The sequence below is a fragment of the Mustela lutreola genome, chromosome 12, assembly GCF_030435805.1.
Source record: "Mustela lutreola isolate mMusLut2 chromosome 12, mMusLut2.pri, whole genome shotgun sequence".
In the NCBI taxonomy this organism is placed as follows: domain Eukaryota; kingdom Metazoa; phylum Chordata; class Mammalia; order Carnivora; family Mustelidae; genus Mustela; species Mustela lutreola.
In genome coordinates, this window is record NC_081301.1 from 84,779,900 (window position 1) to 84,804,303 (window position 24,404).

The window sequence follows — 24,404 nt, forward strand, 5'->3', positions numbered from 1 at the left end:
CTTGTGGACTCTTGGAGAAGAGATCAGATAGGCAGCAAGTGTAGTATTTCTTCAGAAAATACAGAAGAAATAAAGGTTTACAATAAATAAGATGAAACAGAAGTTAAAGATATAATCCCATAAGGAAAATTAGGGAGTCCTGGTCTACTTCTTTCCAAGTCACACTGCTTTGACTTTAAGAGGATTTGGTCTGTGAAATGGGAATAATTATACTGTCCATCCTATAGTGTTGTTGTGAAGAATAAATGAGAAAAATGACTATAAAGCAGACCCGGTGTTTAATAGGTGCTTGAGGAAGGATGGTGCTCATGCTCCTCCTCCCACACGCGCTCTCCTCCACAGCGTTGGTGGGGAAGAATTGGATTTGCTTTCTCTCCTGTGGAAGAACTTTGAGGCAGGGTGGAAGTTGGTAAACCTATGGAATCTTTCTAGAGAGGGAGCGAAGGCTGTGTAAGAAGGAAAGGTCCCCGCCTCCTCCGGCCGCCTGGTTCCCACAGAGACCGTGGATGGGATGGTGAGAAGGAATCCATCAGGACTCAGGGAGCACCCCCGCATATGCTTACAGCTGGTGTTGGGGTTATCGCCGCTATTGACAAATTCAAGCATGGAAAGAGAGAAATTTGATTTGACAACATATTGGTAATGTGGGTTTCAGGCACTTGCATTTTCTTATCATTTGTATCTTACCTTATAACACCGCACACACACACACACATATATGGCTATCATTAACCGACTCTGACTCAGTTGAATCTGCACCATGATCGTCTGTTCATTTGCGTTTTATGTTATAATGATAGTAACCTTATAATATTTATAATAAAAAACAAAGGTAATGATATTGTGTGTTCCTCAAAATAGTTAATATTTTGTTTTACCATAATACAGAGATAATATAATCCTTTCCTGATAATCTCGCTCCACCTCCAGAGTCTACTTGATGAGCCCCCACCCTGGAGACTGTATTTATTTCCTCCCTCCCCCCATGTCCCCCCTTTTTTGAGACTACATCTTTTTAAAACTTCTTCATGGTGGTGGTTCTTGCCCTTTTTTTTTTTTTTAAAGATTTTATTTATTGGACAGAGAGAGAAATCACAAGTAGGCAGAGAGAGAGAAGCAGGCTCCCCGCTGAGCAAAGAGCCCGATGCGGGGCTCGATCCCAGGACACTGAGATCATGACCTGAGCTGAAGGCAGCGGCTTAATCCACTGAGCCACCCAGGCGCCCCATGGTTCTTGCCCTTTTATGTGTGTGTCATTGACACATTAAATTAAGCATCTGATGACCCCTAATTCCCTTTCTCCCAGGAAAAAATACATGTAATCATAAATTTTACATACAACTTTGGGTTCAGAGGACCTTTGGTTCCCTTAAAATTTATATTAAGAATCTCGGTTCTGGGGCGCCTGGGTGGCTCAGTGGGTTAAGCCGCTGCCTTCGGCTCAGGTCATGATCCCAGGGTCCTGGGATCGAGTCCTGCATCAGGCTCTCTGCTCAGCAGGGAGCCTGCTTCCTCCTCTCTCTCTCTCTCTCTCTCTCTCTCTCTCTGCCTGCCTCTCTGCCTACTTGTGATCTCGCTCTGTCAAATAAATAAATAAAACCTTTAAAAAAAAAAAAAAAGAATCTCGGTTCTGGAAGATTTGGAATTTTTTTTTCATAGGGACAACAGAATAATAACGGCAAATGAGTATTTGGTGCTTACGATGTGCCAGACACTGTTAAAACAATAAACAAGAAGGGACGCCTGGGTGGCTCAGTTGGTTGGACGACTGCCTTCAGCTCAGGTCATGATCCCGGAGTCCTGGGATCGAGTCCCGCATCAGGCTCCCAGCTCCACGGGGAGTCTGCTTCTCCCTCTGACCTTCTCCTCGCTCATGCTCTCTCTCACTGTCTCTCTCTCAAATAAATAAATAAAATCTTAAAAAAAAAAAAAAAAAAAAAAAAAAAAAAACAATAAACAAGAATAAACAAGGAAGATGCCTTAAACCTTGCGCATGCGTGTGTGTGTGTGTGTGTGTGTGCGCGCACACACATAGCATTTTTCTCCGACTTCCAGCTGTTTGTTGTGGCCCAACAAAAGGAAATGAGGGGTAGCAGTAAAGACTTTAAAGTGCTCATCATTTTAGGTACACTAAGAGTATGTGAGATTTGCTTAGGGAACTTGCTAAATTTCAGAGACAGCAATATATGGGTGCAGAGGGAGAAACTCACTGGATTTATTTGGAATGGTTTGACAGCATTGAAACAGTTCCTGCGTGCTGTCTTGGGTGGAGGGAGAGAGGCTGTAGGAGGGCGGCCTGGTGATGCAACCGAGTTCCTAAAATGAGCTTGGCAATTCGTGGAAAATACCTCAGGAAGGGTGATAAGAACTCTGAGTCATCAGTTTACTTCCAAGTCAGCAGTCTAAGGGCTATGAGGAAAATGAAGTTTATAGCATAATAAACACATCCCACAGCTAGCTCTAAAGTTCCCTATTCAGCACTATGTTTAAGACCCAGTTTTCCCTTTCCTCAGACACTCCACAGGAAATGCATCATCTACTTTGCCCTGTTGGTGGAGTGGAATTGCACCTAAAAGAAACCATGTGTTTGCAGATCCTGTATCAGTCTCCCGAGCACAAGGTAGCTGCACCGTTTATCTAAATAAACCTCGGCCATTTCTTTCTCAAATCTGGGTGAGGTTTCTTTCCCCCACCCCTGCTTCTTCTAGAAGCATTTATGATGGACTGATCCCATAGTAGTGGCTCTTTGAGGCAACCATCTAAAGAAAAAGAACATTCCGTTGATGACATGTGTACGTGTTCACTAGTTCTTCCTCATCTTTCCGTGCCCCTGGTTTCCAGAAAGGCAAGAAATGGCAGTTCAGAAAGGCACTGAAGTTTTTTGTTTGTCTTTTGTTGTTGTTTTAAGATTTTATTTATTTGACAGACAGAGATCACAAGTAGGCAGAGAGGCAGGCAGAGAGAGAGGGAAGCAGGCTCCCTGCTCAGCAGAGAGCCCAATGCGGGGCTCGATCCCAGGACCCTGAGATCACGACCCGAGCTGAAGGCAGAGGCTTAACCCACTGAGCCCCCCAGGCGCCCCAGTGCTGAAGTTTTTAGACTCAAGCATAGTGGGGAAGAAAACAAGGCTAAGGGAACCCAGAGACCCTGCTAACGTTTCCAATAAAATTTAGGAATTTTAAGAAAAAGGATCTAAATGACAGCCCATTTTTCAAGGTGGGGCACCGCAATGAACAGTAAATACAAGCCTTTTTACACTTCAGTGAAAATAACCACTAACAAAGTTGGCAGAGGTTCTAAATCCATTTTTATTTTATATAACTTAATGCCAAAGTCGAATTCAGCGCGCTGATGAGCTGCGCAGGGAAGCACGCTCAAGTGCAGATGCTTAGCGTTGATGAGGTTCCCTCGGCCTGGGAGCTCCAGCAGAGTGATGACGACAGGAGTGTTAATCATTGCCCCGGCCAGGCAATCTTAGTCACAAGTTCCTGCTGAAAGTGAAATCACCCCCTCTGGTTTAAAAACGGCTAAAAACATTTTACTCCATTCACATTGCCATTTCTCCCTTTCAGGTTAAGTACATGGAAATTTGTTCAGCAATTCTTTTTACAGCACCATTTCCATTAGTGGCTCCCACAAGCTGGAGATTATCTGATTGCGCGGTGGATGGAAACTTCAGGATAAAATTCAATGGCCGAAGGCTGAGTGAAGTTTACCCTGGCTGTGGTTATGAAGAGGGTAAGTGAATGAACCTCTTTGTTGCTCTTGTGTTTATTTTCTCTTACACGAGATTTTACACGCCATAAAATGCAAAAGGCATACTCTTGCAATTACAGTTAACCATTGAGATTTGCTTGATGACTATTTTTAAGTGATCACAGGCCAAAACCGAGAAATTGAAACACACAATTAAGCATGCATGCCAAACAAAATTGCTTCAGTTTCCTCTTGACAAAAATATTTTTATTAATTAAACAGCCTGTTTAGTTAATTGAACTGTTAGTGAAATGTCTTTCTGCATTGATGGAAGGTTGAACTGTTCAGTAAACAGATTTCTTTAAGGCCTAGAACAGTCCTGGGCGCATAGAAGATTTTGTGGAAATAGCTAATGATTATTTCTCTCTCTCTCTCTCTCTCTTTTTTTTTTTTTTTACTCTGCACTACATTAATGGGTTGTAGAAGGTATTTTCCAGCCATTTGCATAAAATCTTATGTACTTGATACATCAGTGATGAATGAAAAAGGAAGGAGAAAATAAGACTTGTACTTAAAAATAATTTCACATCTTTTGCACTATGATTCCAACTATGATTCTGTTTTTGAGAACACTTCTGACTGTTCAAAAATTACTGCAATTACACATGTTTTACAACATTGCCTGTCATTGTGAAAACCTGGAAACAACCAGATACATGTTCACAAACAGGATGGTGACTAAATACACTGGAATACTATGTGACCATAAAAAAGAAGGGAGAATCTGTATTTATTAACATGAAACCCGCCCAGATTATATTGCTAAGTTAAAAAAAAAGCAAGTTTCTAAAAAATAAGGCATTAGTAAGTATAGCATATTTCCTCCTCCTCCTCCTCCTTCTTCTTCTTCTTCTTCTTCTTGTTTTTTTTTGTAAAAACAAGTACCACTATCTAGGTATGCAAGTCTGTAGTGATATTCACCAAACCATTTACAGTGGCTACTTCTGGGGCGCTGAATACAAAAGTTTTCCATCTATTCTTAGTCATTAGAATGCAAGTAGTAGGGATATTGTAGTATTTAGTGCTAAAACCTCAGTGTATATAAATAATTGTTTCTGGTACATATAGGCGTGCAATAAATAGTGTCGACTGAATGAATGCATGAATGAAGAGATTTCTATAATATTTCAGTTGTTGAGACCTGACATGGGTAATTTGCAAGGAAATACATTCACAAAATACCTTAATTTTTAAGTATAAAAAGTGATTTAGAACAACTTCCAAAGCCTCTAATACTTCTTTCCCACTTTTTGCAATACTTTCCCTCATTTTCCTAGTTAATTTTGCAAAGGAAAAGAAAATGTTGTAGTGCCTATGCTCACCTAAGAGCTTCTGCTGAGGCTTACTTTGGGTTTGATGTCTGCCCTCAGAAATGTGTGCATCTCACATCCCAGATTGCTCTTTATCTTCTTATGCACATGCCATCCTTCCAATTTGATTACAAACCCTGAAGATACAGACCCTGTCTGACAATCTTTTCTGTCCTCAATACTTAGCACAAGGCCCCCCTAATAGAAGGGGAATAGTTATATTTCCGGGTATTCTTTCCAGAAACATCTGTGAGGTTCTTAGCGGTGGAGAACTACTGGAATCCCTCCTCATAAGCCAAGCATTGCATATAATAAGCCCCCCCCCCCCCCGGTGTGTGTTTGTTGAATGAATCACTGGGGCTTGATCCTGGCACGTAATCTCTGCATACACAGGTGATTAGATTTGGTTTTGAGGGGGTGGGAGGAGTTTGGAATTGTTTCCATTGCCATTAACAGAACACCTGACTAAACTGGCAGAAGCAGAAGAGAAAGGGAATTTATTGGTGCCCATGGCAGTTTGTTAGTGCAGCTGGCTTTAGAAATGGCTACCCACTGTGCCTCTAAATGACATCTCTGTCTCTCTCTTACTCTGTTCTCAGGCAGACTTTCTCTTTTGAGCTTGTAAAATAGCTGCCCCAATCTCTTCAAACCATATTCTTTTGATTGCAATCCAGCGGAAAACGTGTCTTTTGTTTCAACAGTCCTCTCTGGAAAATGAAATCAGGACACTCCGTAAACTAACACTGAGTGTACCCAGGAGACTTCCCGTGCACTGGCTTCATGAGATTCGAGGGCGAGGGGGAAAGCCTCAAGCAGGCCAGGGGGACTGAGGGGACAGCTGGAGCCCCGAGGAGAAGTCAAGGCTGTTGCCATGGGAAAGGGGAATGGATGTCTGATAGTTGAATGGCAAAGGTCAAATGCAAAGGAAGATGACTATATATCATTCTTTTCTTTTCCATTCTCCCTAACTATATACAAACAGGAGTAAGTAACAGATACAAGAACGGATCAGCTCTAGTTCTGTAAAGATGCGCATATCGGCAGTAACGGTCACAAAGGTGGCAGATGGAAGATGGAGGGATGAATTGAGTAAAGCCAGAATCGCAGTATAGAGCAATGACTCCCAAATTTGTTCCCTACCGAAATTATCTGGGGATCATTCTGATGCACATACCACTCTTTATAACCCTTATCAGAATATCTAGTGTCAGGACCCAAGCTTCAGTACTTTCAAGCTCTCGAGTAAATTGTACAGTAGCCAAGTTTGAGAACCAGTGGCCAAGAGAGATGGTTTGAGAGGTACCAGAAAGTGTGCTTTGAATGTAGTAGATCCTCAATAAATAATCCGATAATGGGATTTACAGGCAGAAAAGAACACGACTGAACACAGCAGGGGCTATTTGTGAACTGGTTACGGGGTGTAGACATCACATTCTTTTCTCAACATTTATTTCTCCCCTCATAGTCAGGATCAAAAAATATATGCCTCTATTCACATTGAGGAACTAGAGGTTTAAACAGACAAACTTGTCAAAAGGCTAACCAATGAGTAAAATAGGTCCATTGGGCCCCAAATTGCATATTCTCTTGCAACGCTCTAGAGACATGGGTTTAAAGGTGAAGTCAGATGTTGGATGTAGCAACCAAATTTATCTGACTGAAGAATGGAGTATGTGAAGGCAGTCCTGGAAAATTGAGAAAGGTGACATTATCTGCAGCATGGATTGGCAACGTAGGGCCCATGGGCCAAATCCAGTCCACAGCTGCCTTCATAAACCAGATCTTACGGGGACACAGCCATGCACTGCTTACATATTGTCTACAGCTGCTTTTGTGCTATGTAGCAGAACTGAGAGTCATAACAGATACCGTATGGCTTGCAGAGCCTAAGGTATTTACTGCCTAGCACTTTGTAGAAGAAGTGTGCTGACCTGTGGCCTAGAGTTCACATTTTTGTGTGACCAGCAGTTCTGGGAAGGGGTGAGATTGCCATTATCCATTCAGGACTGATAATAACTCTTAGTCTTGTATGAGTGGGATTCTCCAAGCATCCACTCATTCATTCAATCAGTTAACATTTCCTTTCTTGAGCATTTACAAAGTGTCAAGCACTCTGAACTCATAGTCTATGAGACAGATAAAACAGCTGAAATACAGTGCAATAATTTCTACAATGAAAAATAGGATACTGAGGTATGATGACTTTTCTCTCTGTGTCTAGGCTACATGAGGGCAGGCTTTGGTTCTGTTTTACTTATCATTGTGCGCTCAGCTTCTAGAAGAGTGCCCAGCACGCAGCAGTAGGGGATCCGTAAGCATTTGATGAATGAACTAATGAATGAATCAGTTAATATGATCGAGGTAACCATAGGATGCTAGGAGAACATACCTAACCCAAACTCTGAGAGGATGAGGTCAGGTTATGAAGTTGAAGTAGAAAAAGTAAAGCGGGTTTGGGGAGTAGCAAAGAGAGCAAAGTGGCAGGAGATCAGTGGCCTCACCTTGGCCGTCCACCGCAAAGTCTACCACTCTGGGACTGGATGGAAAGAGAACTGTGAGCCTGAGCAGTATTTGCTGGGAGATTTGATGTGACAAGTGAAATAGACAACTCTGTCCGGTTTTGACTCAAATACCTCCAAAAGCTTCCTGTTGTCTACAGGATAAGATCAAGTCCTCCAGAACTTGTTTGCTGCTAATTTAGTTTTATTGTCCTTACTTTCTTATGTCATTTCCCATTGTCTAGTTTGATGCTTTCTGATTGCGTTTCATTTGGTCTTAACTGTGCTTTGTAGAAAGATACGCTTCCCCCTTAGGATGTCTCTTGCTCTCTCTCTAATCTATACTGCTCATCCTATAAGGCCCAACACAACTATGGCGCGTCAGGCAGATTTTCTTCCCACCCACCCTGAGCCTCGCTGACACCTCGCTCTTGCATCTGTGGCTTCCATCACACATCGACACCCACCACTCATTCTCAGATTTAGTAATCAGGACTGCCTTGGGCTGCTTCGTGCCATTTCATGGGCTAACGCTTTGCAGGAAGGTTCATTAGAATGTGGGTTCCTGGAAAGAGGGAGCAGGAGAGGTTTCCCTCATACTCTCTTAGTACCCAGAACAATATGTACATACAACCGAGTGGAGAGAATTGCCAATAACCAGACTGTATATTATCATTATCTCTGTGGGAGATAGCAAAGGGAGGCAACGGGGTGGCAGGTAGAGTAAGAACAGGAGGAACTCAAAGGGGCCAACAGATAGTCACTGACAAGTATGGTACGTTAATCAGACTAGCAGATAAAACCAGGAGGGGTTTGCCTATACTAGGGAGAGGTGGCGAGTGTCCTTGTTGTAAAACGCAAAGAGACTTTTGAACTCTCAAAATGGACCCTCTAGTTTCTTTCCAGAAAGGTCAAGGTAGGAGAAAAATTACTGGGAATGAAACCAAAATTGAGCAAGAGGAGAAACCAGAGAAAGAAGAAAGAGAAGATTCCAGTAAAAGTTGGAATTTGGGGGTGGAGTCAAGAAATCTCAGAGATAGCATATTTCTGTACAGTATATGGAAACCATAAGAGAGGGAGCTCTGTGAAGACTTAAAAACTGTCCTAACTTTTCCTCCTTCTAAAATATCAGGAAAATTCATTTTACATAAAATGAGCAATAGTAAAGTATTCAGTTAAAATCTCACACAAAATTGCTGTAAGAAATAAAGAGAATGAGAGTCACGATAACATCCTTAGACAACGAAAGCGTCTCAGAAAATATGATTAAAAAATAGATAAAAACTGTAATGATTTCAAAACATACTAACAGGCAATAAGGAAATAATACAAGCCATGAGAGAGCAATATGAATCAGAAATAGAAAAATTCAAAAATGAGGCAACAGGACTTAAGAAAGAATAAATCAACAAAAAAATTTTAATGACTAGAAGATATAAGAGAGTACATAAACACAGAAAATAATGTCTTTATAGAAATAGAAGAATTGGATAAAAAATAGAAAAAGGAGGAAAAAAGGAAGGAGGGAAAACAGAATTTGAGGGGGAAAAAGAACAAATATTGAAGATAGAGATGATTTGACACATGGTTCTTCTTCATGCTGAAGAAGAAACCCTAAGTAGGAGAACAGAACAAATATTAAAAAGTATAATTTAAAAAATGTATAATTTTAAAGATTTCCTGAAACTAAAAAAAAAAAAAAAAATTGAAATCTGTACTGAAAGAACACAGTGTGTATCTGAGGGCATTGATATAGAATAATGATGACCCAGTCTTATTCTGGTAAAACTGATGAACTTAAAAGGAAAAAAAAAACCACATAGTAATCTTTGGTCATCAAGGAAAAAAAATCATGTGAGGTATAAGAAAGAAAATAATATTATCATCAGACAGTTTGAGAGCAATGATCTATGCCAGAAGATAAGACAATAACATATTTCTGATACTCAATGAAAGCACCTATGAGCTGAGGATTTTATACCCAACAGAACTGGCTTTCAAGTATGAAGTGCATAAGCTGTTAGCAACACGCCAAGGACTCAGCTTTTTCATGAGCTTTTCCTGAGTAATCTACTAAAGAACAGCTTAACCAAAATGCTGTGAGAGACATCATCGTGAGTACTGGTGGTGGCATTAATTATACTGTGTGATTACTTGTAGAATTAATAATGAATGAGCTTTAAAAAGGGACAGTGTATATAGTATGTAATAGCTATGTGATCTGAGAATGGAGCCACGGCACAACTATGGAAGAGGGAGAATTATGGTGGCATGGGCAAATTTTTTTCAGAAATCAAAACATTAGTGATAGTATTGGAATTGAACTGCTGTGTTTGCGTGGAATAAAGTAATGAAAAATTAATGGGTATTTTATTTTATTGACTCTGTCCTTGAGAGGCAAGATTCTTTGGGTAGTTGAACAGTTTACAGATTTAATATAAAGGAAATTAAATTTAAAAAATGTTTAATCTGAATTTCAGTTGTAAGTATGAACTAACAAGATATTTTATTTCTCTACTGAGAAATTCTAGAAATAATGACCAACCAAGCTCCACAGTGGCATCTAGACTATGGTCTTCCTCAAGTGAACCAAGACTTCTTAGAGAAATAGTAAATTCTAGTTTTGGAGCTATTAAAATTAAAGACTATTAGAATTATCTCAAATAACTCAAGAGACAATGAGAAGAGGCCCTCACTGACCAGAAATGGGACAGATTGAGTAGACTGAGTTTCAATAATGGTAAGAATGGCCGTGGATTGCAAATTGGTTATCTGGTGCTGTGTAACAACTGTTCTGAACCCTTGCTTAAAGCCAGATGCATTATATCACACAGTTTCTCAAAGTCCGGAGTCCCAGAGCAGCTTAACTCCCTTACCTCTGTCCCAGAGTCTCTAATGAGATTGCGGTTAGGCCATTCACTGTACATTCATTTGCGTTTGGGCGTGGAAGTGCACAGCAGAAGATCACTCTTGTGGCTCTTGGAAGGATGCTCCTCCTCCTCACTGGTGCGGCCTCTCCGCAGGGCTGCGTACAATATGACTTGCCTCTGAGTGCGGAGAAACAGCGAGAGCAATGCAGTGAGTGAGCACCAAGGATGGAAGCTGCCAGCGTTTACAGCCTGATCTCAGAAGTGACACACCATCACTTCTGCTGTAGTGTATTGGCTACACAGACCAAACCCCCTTTTTTGGGTAGGGGACTGTGCAAGATGTGAAGGCCAGAAGGCAACGAACATGAGGGGCCCTCTTGGACTCTGGCTTCTACAGTAGGAAACCCATCAGATACGTTTAAATCCATGAGTTCACAATAATGTTCAAAAACCAAAAGCCTAGTTGGTCTCTTGAGGATGACAGCCAGCCATATGTTATCTTGAGAACTGGGGAAATGAAAGAATCAAGCTTTCCTATAGGAACTATAACTAGAGTGTTGAGCAAGCAGAGTAGATGAGTGAAGGATTCTTTTATAAAATTATTTCAGCTGGGGGTGCCTGAGTGGCTCAGTGGGTTAAACCTCTGCCTTCGGCTCAGGTCATGATCTCAGGGTCCTGGTATGGAGCCCCATATTGGGCTCTCTGCTCAGCCAGGATCCTGCATCCCCCCTCTCTCTGCCTGCTGCTCTGTTTACTTGTGATCTCTTTGTGTCAAATAAATTTTTAAAAATTCTTAAAAAAAATTATTTTAGCTAAAGAGATGAAATGATAGGGTTGAAATTTTACATATTATTACAATCCCCCAGTAAATGAATGAATGTGGGCAGTGACCATGAAATGCTGCTGACAATGAAGAACAAAGAAAACCAGACGCATGTGCCATTGATGAAAGACCAGGTGACCACCCCGACCTTGCGGAAGGGACTGAAGCGAAGTCCCATCGGGCCTGTGGATTCATTCGTCAATTTGCCGTGGAAGCAATAGGAGGAACACATTGAACTATACGGCGAGTGTGTCATCAGCGCACTCCAGACGAGGAAATCTCTACAGGCCAAGTGGCCTGGGTTATTCAACAGAAAAAGTGAAAGGAAAGAAAGGGATGGAGGGAAATACAAGCAACCGAAAAGAACAATTTTAAAAAAATGGGCCAGACGACAGCAGCTAGGAATGCATTCTTGGTTGATAAAATTAGATAGAAATGCATGGAAGTTATCAAAGCCAGGACAGTGGAAGAAGGAAGGGGATTCCTATGTACGTCAAGACAGTGGTTACGGGGCACCTGGGTGGCTCAGTGGGTTAAGCCTCTGCCTTCGGCTCAGGTCATGATCTCAGGGTCCTGGGATCGAGCCCCACATCAGGCTCTCTGCTCAGCGGGGAGCCTGCTTCCTCCTCTCTCTCTCTTTGCCTGCCTCTCTGCCTGCTTGAGATCTCTCTGTCAAATAAATAAAATCTTAAAAAAAAAAAAAAAAAAAAAAAAGACTGGTTGCTTTGGAGTGGAGGACAGGACTGTGATGAAGGGGCATGAGGAGAGGCTTCTGGGTGGCTGGCAAACTTTTATGTCTTGACCCAGTAGGTAACTATCAGAGCATTTACCTCATAATCACTCACTAATGTATTAATTTGGTTTTTTTTTTTTTAAGATTTTATTTATTTATTTGTCACTGAGCCACCTGTGTTAACTCACTGAGCCACCCAGGTGCCCCTGTATTAATTTGTTTTATATGATGTCCTTTATCTGTGTTTTATCTTATGATAAAAAGATTTTTAAAAATTTCTGAAGATAATGTGTGACCCTAGTAAAATATTCAAATAGTGAAAAGATCTATAAAGTAAAAAGTTTTTCTCCTCCCCAACCTCAGTCTTTGAATTTCTTTTCCCCTAGAGGTAGCCACGGTCACCTGCTTCTTGTCTGTCTATCCAGAGAGATCTCATGCATATAAAATCTCACACACACATGCGTGCTTATTATATATGTATGTGTGTGTGTGTGTGTGTATGAACATATGTAATATGTATAATTCCCTCTCGTTTTAAAAGTATAAATGGGGGGGGGGGCACCTGGGTGGCTCAGTGGGTTAAGCCTCTGCCTTCAGCTCAGGTCATGATCTCAGGGTCCTGGGATCGAGCACCGCATCGGGCTCTCTGCTCAGCGGGGAGCCTGCTTCCCCCCACCCCCTCTCTCTGCCTGCCTCTCTGCCTACTTATGATCTCTGTTTGTGGAATGAATAAATAAATAAAATCTTTTAAAAAAAAGCATAAATGGTAGAAGTAGAAGGCCATGCATGTGTTCTGATCTTTATTTTACTGAATATTTTGTAGACTGTTCGCTATCCCCTAGGGTCAAATTAGATAAAACCGATAACATCAGTCCTTCTTCCCAGGCTGCAACCAACATATTTTGACCTGTAAATAGAGTTTAAATAAGCAGGTACCTTTTCTAAGAATATACTTTATATTGTGTTCCTAGTTTCTCAATGTGGAGCTACTAGTCATATTGATTTTAAAGGTATACCTTTTTCGTAAAACTTAAAATGCACATGTCCTTTTTTTTTTTTTTTTTTTTTTTAAACTCAAGGTTTCGGGTTAAACAAACCTGCTCACCCTTTCATAGACAAGATCACCCCAAGGGAAGGGTGGTGGATTCTAGAGTTAGCAAAGTGCTCCTTCAGCATTTCCCTGAATGAACTCAGAGGTATTTTATGACAGGTGTCAAAACAGCCCACGTGTGACTAACCTTTGTGCTTCTCAGTTGATAACCACCTGTTTGTGGTGGTAAGTAGGATTAGGGCAGACAGACATGCCTTTAAACTCTAATCTTGGGCTAGGAAATATTTTCTGGGCATCAGATTGTCTTCTTAAAAAACAAAAAAATCTTGGTGAGTTATTTTAACTATATCTCTATTTGCTTTTAATATTTTTTTTTCTCTTTCAATCACCTAGGTAATATCTGTTGCGTACTTACCGTGCACTTAGCACTGGGCAGTATCCCAGTATCCCAAGGAAGGAGGTACGAAGACAGAACTTACAGTCTTGCTTGGGATTTGCGATACACACACATATGAAACAGCTAGTGAACAGGAGAGTATTGTACAATCCGTGTGTCTGTCTCGGTGGAGGCACGCATGTGTTAATACATGGAACACACATAGAAATACACAGGTATACCAAGCAGTGTGGCATGGATGATTAGAAAGCAGGCAAGGGTTTGGGAATTATGTGAAGGGACGGTAAGCCAAAGCAGCTGGAAGGTGGTGTGAATCTGGTTGTTGGGTAAGACTCTGTGTGGAAAGCTCTGGAACTGAGCTTTTATTTTTCTTCTGAAATGATTATAGATTCATTGGCAGTAGCAAGAGTGGCACACAGAAGTCCCAGGGACCCTTTGCTGAGCTTCCCCTAATCGTAACAGCCTACATATAACTATAGTACAATATCAGATCTGGCATGTGGACTGTGGGACAATGTATACGTCCTTTCCAAGTTCGCATGCATACACTTCTGTGGAACTGAGCTTTGATAAATGAAGTTCAAAAGACAAAGAAGAGGAATAAGGAAAAAAGCGAATAAGCAAAGCTCACAGGGTAGTTGCTTTCCAGAAATGTCCTCTTTCTCTCTCCTTCCAACTTGTAGGCATCCCACAGAATCCTATGTCCATTAATCACACCTCCTTTCCCACCAGGGTTGGCTTGCTACCTCCTCTTCACAAATGTTACCCGAGCACGATGTGTTCTTATTCCAGAGGTCCAAACACAGGCTGTCTTGTCTCCCTTCCAGAAATCATTCGCTCTGTGAGGTCATTTGTTGGGAAGTGGTCCGGAGCCCAGAACTGATTTTCCCATGGATTCGGAGGTGCATAGGGGATGGGTCCCCCGGCCTCTCTCCAGGCCTGTGTTAACTCAGAACATAACTAAGCGCCCTTCAGAGCACTATCTTGTCATTGCCGTCCGTGGTGGCAGTGTGGGGCTTCTGGGAGTTAGGGAGAAGGCTTCTCTGCTGTGTCAGATGGACTCCTGTCTTAACACGTGCCATTCTATTGCTACAAAGTGCCACTGTGTACAGTGGGTAATGTTAAAGGGAAAGCCCTTTTATTGACTTTTTTAATCACCCCAGATAAAATCTTTTGTAATTCAAGTACTAACCCACTTAGCCATCAGTTCCATAAGAAATAGGAAGTGCAAGACAGGGAGCTGATGAGGAGAACGAGGCAGAGAGATACTGAAAAGAGAAAAGAGAGCTTCTAGAAGGAATATCTGAGAGCAGGAATTAGCAGGGATTCCTTCTTCGTATTCTCTCTTTCTGTCCCCCATGTATCTTCCTGAATCCTCCGAATTCTCTACAACGAACCCTTACTCCCTTTATAATCAGAAAAATCAGAGTGCTTCTGGGGTGAAAGGTGCATGCAGGTTTGTGACGCGGTTTCTAGCACGGCTAGGAGATGAGGGGACCCTGGACAGTGTGCTCCTTAAGGCAGAGGTGAAGCCCTTTCCAGCTCCAGCAGCTTCCGGTAGGAGGTCTGGAAACACGCAGCACATACACAGTTCAGAACTTCAGAGGAGAAGTGTCTACGCAGACAAAGAACAGAGGCCGCCCTCTCTTTGGTTTTCCTGATGAAATATGAAGGCTCCATGGCACCTGCGGACAGAGGCCTACCAGAGTCAAAAAAGGAAGCCAATTCTTTCTGGGTCACAAGTCCTTTAAACCCTTCACAACATCATTCCAGAAGTTACTCTGGAAACCTTGCACTTCCATTAAGGCAGTGACAAACACTGTGGTCTTTCAGTTCTTATACGGAACCTGCTAGCCCTAAGTGTTCATGCTCAGCCAGGGGAAGAGAAGAGCCGGTCCAGACACTCTCTGGGTCATAGCCACCCCCGAGAGCTTTCGTTTTCTTGGGTTGTCCTGTTACTGGTTTGGTTCCATGCTCATGACTATAGATCCTTTTCTATATTATCTAGATTTTAATTTTCTTTTTCTTTTCAAATTTTTATTTAATTTCTAGTTAACATAAAGTGCTATACTGTTTTTAGTGGGTACACTTTTTTTTTTTTTTAAGATTTTATTTATTTATTTGACAGAGATCACAAGTAGGCAGAGAGTCAGGCAGAGAGAGAGGAGGAAGCAGACTCCCCACTGAGCAGAGATTCCCGATATGGGGCTCTATTCCAGGACCCTGGGATCATGACCTGAGCCAAAAGCAGAGGCTTTAACCCACTGAACCACCCAGGCGCCCCCAGTGGGGGGGGGGCACTCCTTAATGCACCTAGATCACCTACTTAACCCATCCCTTACCCAGCTTCCTCCATCAGCCCTCAGATGGTTTTCTATCATTAGGAGTCCTGGAGGGGATGTTTAAGTCTATAAATACTTATTTCAGTCCCTTTTTATTTTCTTTTATTTATTTGAGAGGGAGAGAGTATGTGTAAGCGAGAGCTCAAGAGAAGGGAACAGACTCCCCTGATCCCTGGTTGCCAGGATCATGGCCTGAGCCCAAGGCAGACAATCAATTGAGCCACCCAGGTACCCCTGTCAGTCCCTTTCCATATAGTTTACAGCCCACAGGAAAGTATGTGTCTTCTAATCTCTGCTCATTTTACTGATGAGGTACATTATTTGCAGTAATCTTACTCTCCGTTTGTGTTTTTTAATTTCCATTATGCTAGTACAACTTCATAAAGCATTTTATTGAAATATGATACTCACCGTTGCGCAAGTCTGGTTTTTCTCTGTAGATACAGTCATGCTGGTCTAAGCATACTAATGCCATAAAAAGTTAAATGTTTCACTTGCTTTGTTCTTCATACTTTTTTAGTGAGAATTCCTGAACCGCATAAAATATACTCAGCAATTTACATCTGTGTCCTGATGACTTTTAAAGTAAGAGAGTGTAGTTTGGAGCAAGCATGATACTTTACTAAAGAGTTATAGGTAATAAAGCTCTTATTTACACTTAGTTGGATTGAGTAAGCATTTCTTGCACACTGGGCCACGTAAAGGCTTGGTGATACAAAGAGAAAGAAGTGGTTCCTGTCTATACAAGGTACAACGGTATAGTCAAAACAAAAGGTGGTGAAAGCTGTTGAATGAATACCCCTTTTGTCATTGCACCAAGGGGGGAGTCTGTAATATTCAGAGGCCAAAGCGATTGGAAAGAACCTCTTGGCTGAAGGGAAGGGGGGTGTAGGAAGAACTGTGGGGTGTAGGTAGAATGAGTACATAAACATGGACCATTTTGAGAATAAAAAAGGGTGCTATTCATATTTATGCTTGTGTAAGAGGTATTATCTGGGTCTCTTTTAGGGCAACAAGGAGTTATGATGCCCCTCATTAAAAGGCCAGATTTAGGGAGAATCGTCATGAATCCAAATGGTGGAAAAGTGTATTAGTTTGCATGGCTGCCATAAATGGATGGCCTGCAGGGTGGAAATTTTATTGTCTTGTGGTTCTGGAAGTCAGAAGTTGAACATTGAGGTGTCAGCAGCGTTGGTCCTTCTGAGAGCTGTGAGGGAAGGTTCTATTCCAGGTCCTTCTCCTTGGCTTGTCGGAGGTTGTCTTCTCCCTGTGTCTTCATATCATCTCCCCTCTCCGCACGTCTGTGCACATGTCCACGTTTTCCCTTTGCATAGCGACACAAGTCATACTGGGTTAGAGTCCAATTTAACGGCCTCATTTTAGCTTGTTACCTCTGTAAAAATCCTGTCGCCAAGTAATGTCAAATTCTGAGGTACTGGGGGTTAGGATGCCAACATACCTTTCTGCGAGGGTTACAATTTCAACAAATAACAGGAAGGATGGTAGAAAATTGGCGAGAGCACCATGGTGTAGCGAAGTTAACATGTGGATAGTTGGTGGACACTAGCTTCCTGGTACATATCATGATCAGGAGGCAAATCTAGGTGGTTTTTAAAAATTTTTTTAGTTTATTTTTTATTTTTTTAAAGATTTTATTTATTTACTTGACAGACAGAGGTCACAAGTAGGCAGAGAGGCAGGAGGCAGGGGCGGGGGGGGGGGGGTTGGTTTGCGGGAAGCAGGCTCCCAGCTGAGCAGAGAGCCCAATGCGGGACTTGATCCCAGGTCCCTGAGATCATGACCTCAGCTGAAGGCAGAGGTTTATGAGCCACCCAGGTGCCCCAAATTTAGGTTTTAATAAGTTTTGAGGGGAGGTAATAAACAAAATGAAGGATCATGAGAGAGATAGAGACTTTTACTTTGAGGAGTTATTTGTGTTCTAAGTCTTCTTTCCAGATAGGTAATAAAGATTGGATGCTGGTGATGGAGGGATCCTCAAGTGACAGTTGACTAGAGCATACTGAGTCATGGGATGCCATATCCGGGAGGTACAACAAACAGGCTGGCCACATTTTAGCACAGTAATTGATAATTCTCTGCTGTGAAACCTGATTTCATTTACTAATGAAATTAAAGCTATTTTACCCTTCTCCTGTCCCCACAGGGACTTTATGGTTCACAGAGTAAGGAATGTGTGATGAATTCTGAGCTCTGTGAAGGAACCATCTTGAGTTAGTTCAAAGTGTCTATAGCGACAAAAATTTGGGGGCACATTCAAGAAATAACATAAAAAGTTGAGCGGTTATACCTGCAAAGTTGTATGTAGACAAAAAGTCAGGGAGAGGAATATACACATTGCTTGGTGTAGGTATTAGGGGCTTAAAGAAATATCAGACCTTCATGTTCTTGCAAAGTGTAAGCTGTTGTCTGTGTCATTATTATTAAAGGCCAATGGGAAACTTCATGAACTATGACAATATGTGGATTCCTGCTGAAATTCACATAGAAATGTTTTCATTCTTATGTTGTTGCACTTTCATCATTTACCTCTAACTCCGTAAGTATTGATGAAATAGTGGTGCACACATTTCTTTGGCAAAGAAGAAATTGGCATCAGGGTTGTCTGATTGAATGGCTATAGCCAGAACAAAATTATCCTAGCCTGTGTGGTTGAGAAGCACCGGGCTATGGAGTGTAATACATGAACCATAAAACAAAAATAATAGCACTGGTACTGAACTTTAGGCTCAAATGGTCTGGGATATGAGTGAAATTCATATTTTATTCACAAGGGAGAATGAATGATCAGAAAAAGTATAAAATGCTATAAAAAAGCATAAAATTTTAGGTAATCCCATGAGTCATTCCAAGATATGTGAGTTTTTCACTTTTAATTAATTTTAAAATTTGTAAAAATAATAAGACCACAGTACAGGATACTTGGAAAAACAAAAAGGAGACATTTCCAAATTTTTTCTACATAATTTTTTTACACAGTTGTACTCAACATAATATATACTCTATTCTAGCTCCCTTTTTGGCCTTCTTTTAGAATCTTCATTATTAGCAGTTTTCAACAGCCACATAATTACACATCTAGTAATTTAATCACTCCTCTAATAATAGACTTTCAGCTAATTTCTAACATACTGTATAGTTTTGATATAAATATCTTATTCAAATTAGCATCATATGTAAGATTTTTTGGGGGAGGTGAGAGTTCTAGATATGATCTTCATGGGTCACAAGATTGTAAAGCCTTTTATGACCACATTTTACTCTTAGGTGAGTAAAACAATCTCCATTTTGCCAGAGCTGTGAAGTTCCCAAGTGTAGGCCTTCAGTGGGCCCAGAGCTTCAGCCAATCCCTCACGTCAGGATACCCTAGGCCACCATCGGAAGAAAGACCACATGGAGAGACCAGCCGACCCTCAGGATTGATTTACTTAAGATGGCCAGATAAATTTCGTGGTTGGATTATAGTGACTCCAGACTTAATATCTAGACATAATGACCTGGTCTCAAAAAGGTTTGAATTATTATACCTTCAAGGATATTACTGCAATGCTTGGGCATCTTTACCATTACGTAAATCACACTCAATTTGTTTAGAGAAGGACATAATCTAAAGATCTCATCAGTCCTGGATGCCTGAGGTTTCCTTTGCTGTGTGGATCTGCTACCATACTGAAAGTTAGTTGGAAAAAAATGATTCTTTGCTCAGAGTTTATAAATACTTTCATTGAAGTAACATTAAAACAAAAGCAAAATGAAACCTCAGTAGTAAATAGAAGTTGAGATTATTCTGGGTAGGAACTCTAATAGGATGGAAACACCATGGGCCTTGGAGTCAGACAAACTGTTTTGGAATTTCAGTTTTACTTTCTCTGGACAAGTGTTGACTTTTTGGAAACCCCATTATTATATAAAATGGTGGTTAATAATGTGTTAAATAAAAATAAGGCATAGGCCTGGGTGGCTCAGTCTCTTAACCACCCAACTCTTGATTTTGGCTCAGGTCATTATCTCAGGGTGGTGAGATCAAGTCCTGCATTGGGCTCCAGGCTGAGTGTGGAGCCTGCTTGGGATTCTCTCTCTCTCTCTCTCCCTCTGCCCCTCCCCTCCTCCTCTCCCCCTGTAAAATAAATAAGTAAATAAAAATTTAAAACATAAGGTGTGTATCAAAGTACCTAGCCCACAGTGAGTGCCCAATAAGTAGTAATGTCTTCCCTCCTTTATTCATGGCACCCATTGATAATGTAAACAATACTGCAGAAGGAATACTTAAAATATTGTCAATTTAAAATGCTTTCAAAAGCCCCTCATTTTAGTTCAAGGGATCCTATATGTGCTTTTTGTAACTCTCTGAGGTTCTAGTCATTTAAAAATAAGTTAAAGGAAAAAACAGTGCTGGATAAATGAGATAGGTGTGGAGGGTTTAATTAGTTGGTTTCTTCTAGTTAAGCCATGTATTATTATTATTATTTTTTTTTTGTCCTTCAGTTTTCTCAACTAAAATGGAATAACAAAACTTCTTAAGCTACTAGAGAACTTGTTCCATGGATGAACAACTATGGTTCACCTTTCAGGGACAACAATAATAGGTTGAGTAGTGTTTTTTGTTCTCTCCCCGCTTCCCCACAGTTAAAAAAAAAAAAAAATCTAAAGGTTAAAATTTTTAGTCATAGTAGACATTTCCTGTCAAATAGATATATTCTTAATTCTAATATATGCAGGTAATAAAAACCGACTTCTGATTCATTCAGTTAGTTACCCAACTAAATTGTAATGAATGCTCATTATGTTCAAGGTGTGTATAAAAACAAAACAAAATACTATGGACTTTTACAGCCACGTAGACCTGTGTTTAAATTTTCATTGGCTTCACACCTTACAAGTTGAGAAACTGGTGAGACTCCCAAAGAAGCTTGCTGACCTTCAATGAATCCTCAGAGATTCAGAAATTTAAAGCAGAGATTTCATGAGGAAAAAAACTGAGGAAAACAATGAGAAAAGAAACTGAGTTCTGTATTGCTTCAGATCAAGTTAACCTCCAAATTGAGTAGCTTCAAATAACATTGGTTGATTATGCTTCAGGATTCTGAGGGTTGTCTGCGTACTTTTGAGGGCTGGCACCTCCACGTGGTCTAGCATAGTGTTGCACAAGGGGAAGGCTGAAAGTTCAGGGCCACTTGAGGCCTAGACTCAGGAACTTTGGCACTTTGGCCATATTTTATTGGCCACAAGTCTGCTTCAGATTTAGGGCTGTGGAGAAGAGACTGGACCTCTTCATGGGGCATGGGGAGGCTGTTGCAAAGTCCCATTGCAAAGAGGTGTGTGCTGGGATGGGGGGCATTTGTGGTCATTGAACAAAGAATAGTATACACTATGTTTGTATTAAAGAAGCTGAAGAAGACGGTATCTACCCGCTGGCCTGGCATCTCGTTATAGGTGCTCAATCAGTTTTAAGACCCTTCTTTCCTTCTCTTCAAGAATCATTCAACATTGAACGTGAAGGTACCCGTCCTAATGGAGCTTAAGTTTGGTGTCACTATAAGGCACTCTTGAAACAGCCCCCATAGCTGCCTAAAGCTACCAAAGCAGGCTTGGCGGAACCTTGTGGGGCAGGATGTCTGGTTAAATTCGAATTTCAGATAAGCAATGAATATTTTTTTAGTAGAAATATGTCTTCCCTTCTTAGCAGCTTGGTATATATTGTTCTAGAACTTTCCTGTGAATATTCCAACCTACACATATAACTCTTAAAAAAATGAAATGATATTTGCTTTGACTAGTTGCTGTTTTCCCTTTCCCTATCTATGTACCTTTAGATCTAGGTCATTCTTCTGAAAGCCACATGTGCTGCACGGCCTGCACACACCAGAGTTGACTTATGTTAACATTCACCGGTGGCAGTGTGCGTTATTAGGGATTCCTCTCCATTACAGAAAGTGCTACTACACGTATCCGTACTGACATATCTTTGTGTATTTCTGATGTACGAAGTTCTGGGATTGGCACTGTGACAAGAAAGGGCATGCCTTGAATCTGGAACACCTTCCAAAGGGTATCGTTTTAAACTGTCACCAAAAGTATGTGAAAGTTCCAATACTTCCACCTTGCCAGCCATCACTGTTCTAATCTTTGCTTACATAACAGGAGGAATAAACCATTTTCACAGCAAATAGAGAACCTAATTGGAAGCAGATTCCCTTTAGAAGAACTGAATAGGAGAGAAATTTATTCAGTGAGCAGAAGAAAACAGATCACTTCCTTTCAGAAGGAAATTTGGTTTGTAGCTTGTTTGCGCACACAAATGCATGAAATTCAAACTCAACCCCTTGGCTTGAATAGGGAAGTCTAAAAACAGAAACAGTTACACAGGAATGGACTGGGAGGACTGGATGGCATCCCTCATTGCTGGTGATACACCCTCACTGGACTTCTTCAGTAAATTACCCAGACCTTTAAACTTTCCCCACTGTGGAACCCACTGTAGCTTACCATATTTGCCACCACCCCATTCAGAATAACATGCATTTGTTCTGTTTCCTTTATGACTCAAAGAGGAAAGGGGTGAACGACCACCCAGGGTGAGGACCACAAACCAAAGATGATAACACACCCTTGATGCCAGAGATTCCCTGTGGTGCTTTTTCTTCTTCTTGGTGCAAAGGAACAGAGCTTTTTTTTTTTTTTTTCCCTCATTTTTCCTGCTGCACTGTCCAGAGGGGATGGGAAGTATTACTATGCAGAAATCCCAATGACCCTCACTCCTGTCCAAAGAAACCCAATCAAAACCAAGTCCAAGCTGAAACAAATTTCTTCAAGAGAAGAATGCATATATATATATATATATATATATATATATACACACATATAATACATATATATCTATATCTATATCTATATCTATCTATCTATATATATATATATATAAACTGCCCCTTAGTGGGCTCCAGTTACTGGGACTCGTTAAGATCTTGACACATTAAAAAATGTTGTCATACCCATTTTTCTCTACTGAAAAATCAGCTGTTCCTTTCCATTTTGAAATCATTAGACTGACTTTAAAAGTTGGAACAGTATCTTAAAACCATATTGGGTCTGGAAACAAACGTTTACAATGCCTGGGATAAAAAGGGAGGTCCGACAGAGAAGACGACATAGGAGTTAAGACTGGGAAGAGGAAGAAAGGGATACGGGAGGGCCACGAATGAGAAAATATAGCACTGTTTCTATTGACTAGGGTTACCAATGGCGCCCCAGGTACTGTTTCATTTTTGATTGTTCCTCCTCCTACAAACTCAAACTCCTTGTAGACTGGACAATGTCTTATTCATCTTTGTTTTCCCAGCACCCAGCAGGATACCTGACAAACAGTCTGTGTTCAGGAAATATTTTTTGGCCTGAGTCAAGTCACACTAGATTACTAATGACCATTCTAAAGTTTAAATTTCAGAGCTAGTTTTTGGGCATCAGTATGTTCGTGGTCTTAAGACTTCTATAGATAAAAGCCTTTAAATCGATTGAGGCACCTGTGAAAGATGCACATTCCTGGGCCCTACCCCAGAGATTCCAAAACCAGTAGTCTGGGAGGGGTGGGTGGGGCCTTGGGAATCTGTGTGTGTGGTTTTTTTTTTTAATTTTTTATAAACATATATTTTTATCCCCAGGGGCACAGGTCTGTGAATCGCCAGGTTTACACACTTCACAGCACTCACCAAAGCACATACCCTCCCCAATGTCCATAATCCCACCCCCTTCTCCCAACCCCCCTCCCCCCAGCAACCCTCAGTTTGTTTTGTGAGATTAAGAGTCACTTATGGTTTGTCTCCCTCCCAATCCCATCTTGTTTCATTGATTCTTCTCCTACCCACTTAAGCCCCCAGGGAATCTGTGGTTTTAACAGATTCCTCAGGTGCTGCTGGTAACAGCTTGGGAACCCGGGGCAGCTTGTCGTCAAGTACAGCAGATGCCTTAAGCCCTGGGATGGCCGTGGTGTATCCTGGAATCGCCCTGGTAGTTTGGACTTTGTGCCTTGCAGCTTGATCAGAAAAGAACATGTAATCATAGTAACATGTACATTTACTAAAGACATTAAACTAGAAGTTAGTGATCCCAGTGCACCAAGATCTTAAGAATCTTGGGTCTTAAATGTCCAGTCTTCTTAGTGGGTCTGCAGATTTCTGAGCGCTCCCAGGGTCTAGCACTGTGAGAGACCTAACAGGCCGGACGGGCTTCTGAACCTGATAACACCCTATAGATCATTACCATTTTGAAGGAGATGGGTCAAGGAAAGAGTGAATGGGTTAATAGGAAAACAAAATGTTACGGCACATAGGAGATGTTTAAGTTTTCTAAAAAATGTTGGTTAAAACCAGGCTGAGAAATGGGGGGAAACCTGTTAACCATGTCTGCAAATGTGAGCTCACTGGGCAGAAACTCAGAATGGAGTAAAAGGGTAGATGCCCCCCATCTGAAGTCAGTCATCTGGGATAAAGGGCAAGCATTGTTAATTACAGCACCAGTTAATTACAACTAGCATTGTAATTACAAGTGAGCATCACCTGCCAACATACCAGATCTACCCAGAGTCACCCACCCAACCTAAATCAAGGCTG

At 41.2% G+C, this 24,404-nt stretch overlaps 1 protein-coding gene across 1 annotated transcript in view; it reads left to right on the forward strand.

Moving 5' to 3' along the window:
• Window positions 1–3,482: 3,482 nt before the first annotated feature.
• The window catches only part of TRPM6 (transient receptor potential cation channel subfamily M member 6), a 166,239-nt gene continuing 145,317 nt past the window's right edge, over window positions 3,483–24,404 (forward strand). The window contains exon 1 of the mRNA XM_059142330.1: window positions 3,483–3,738. Within this exon, the coding sequence (XP_058998313.1) occupies window positions 3,730–3,738 (9 nt within the window). The 5' untranslated portion in view covers window positions 3,483–3,729. The remainder of the gene's footprint in view (window positions 3,739–24,404) is intronic.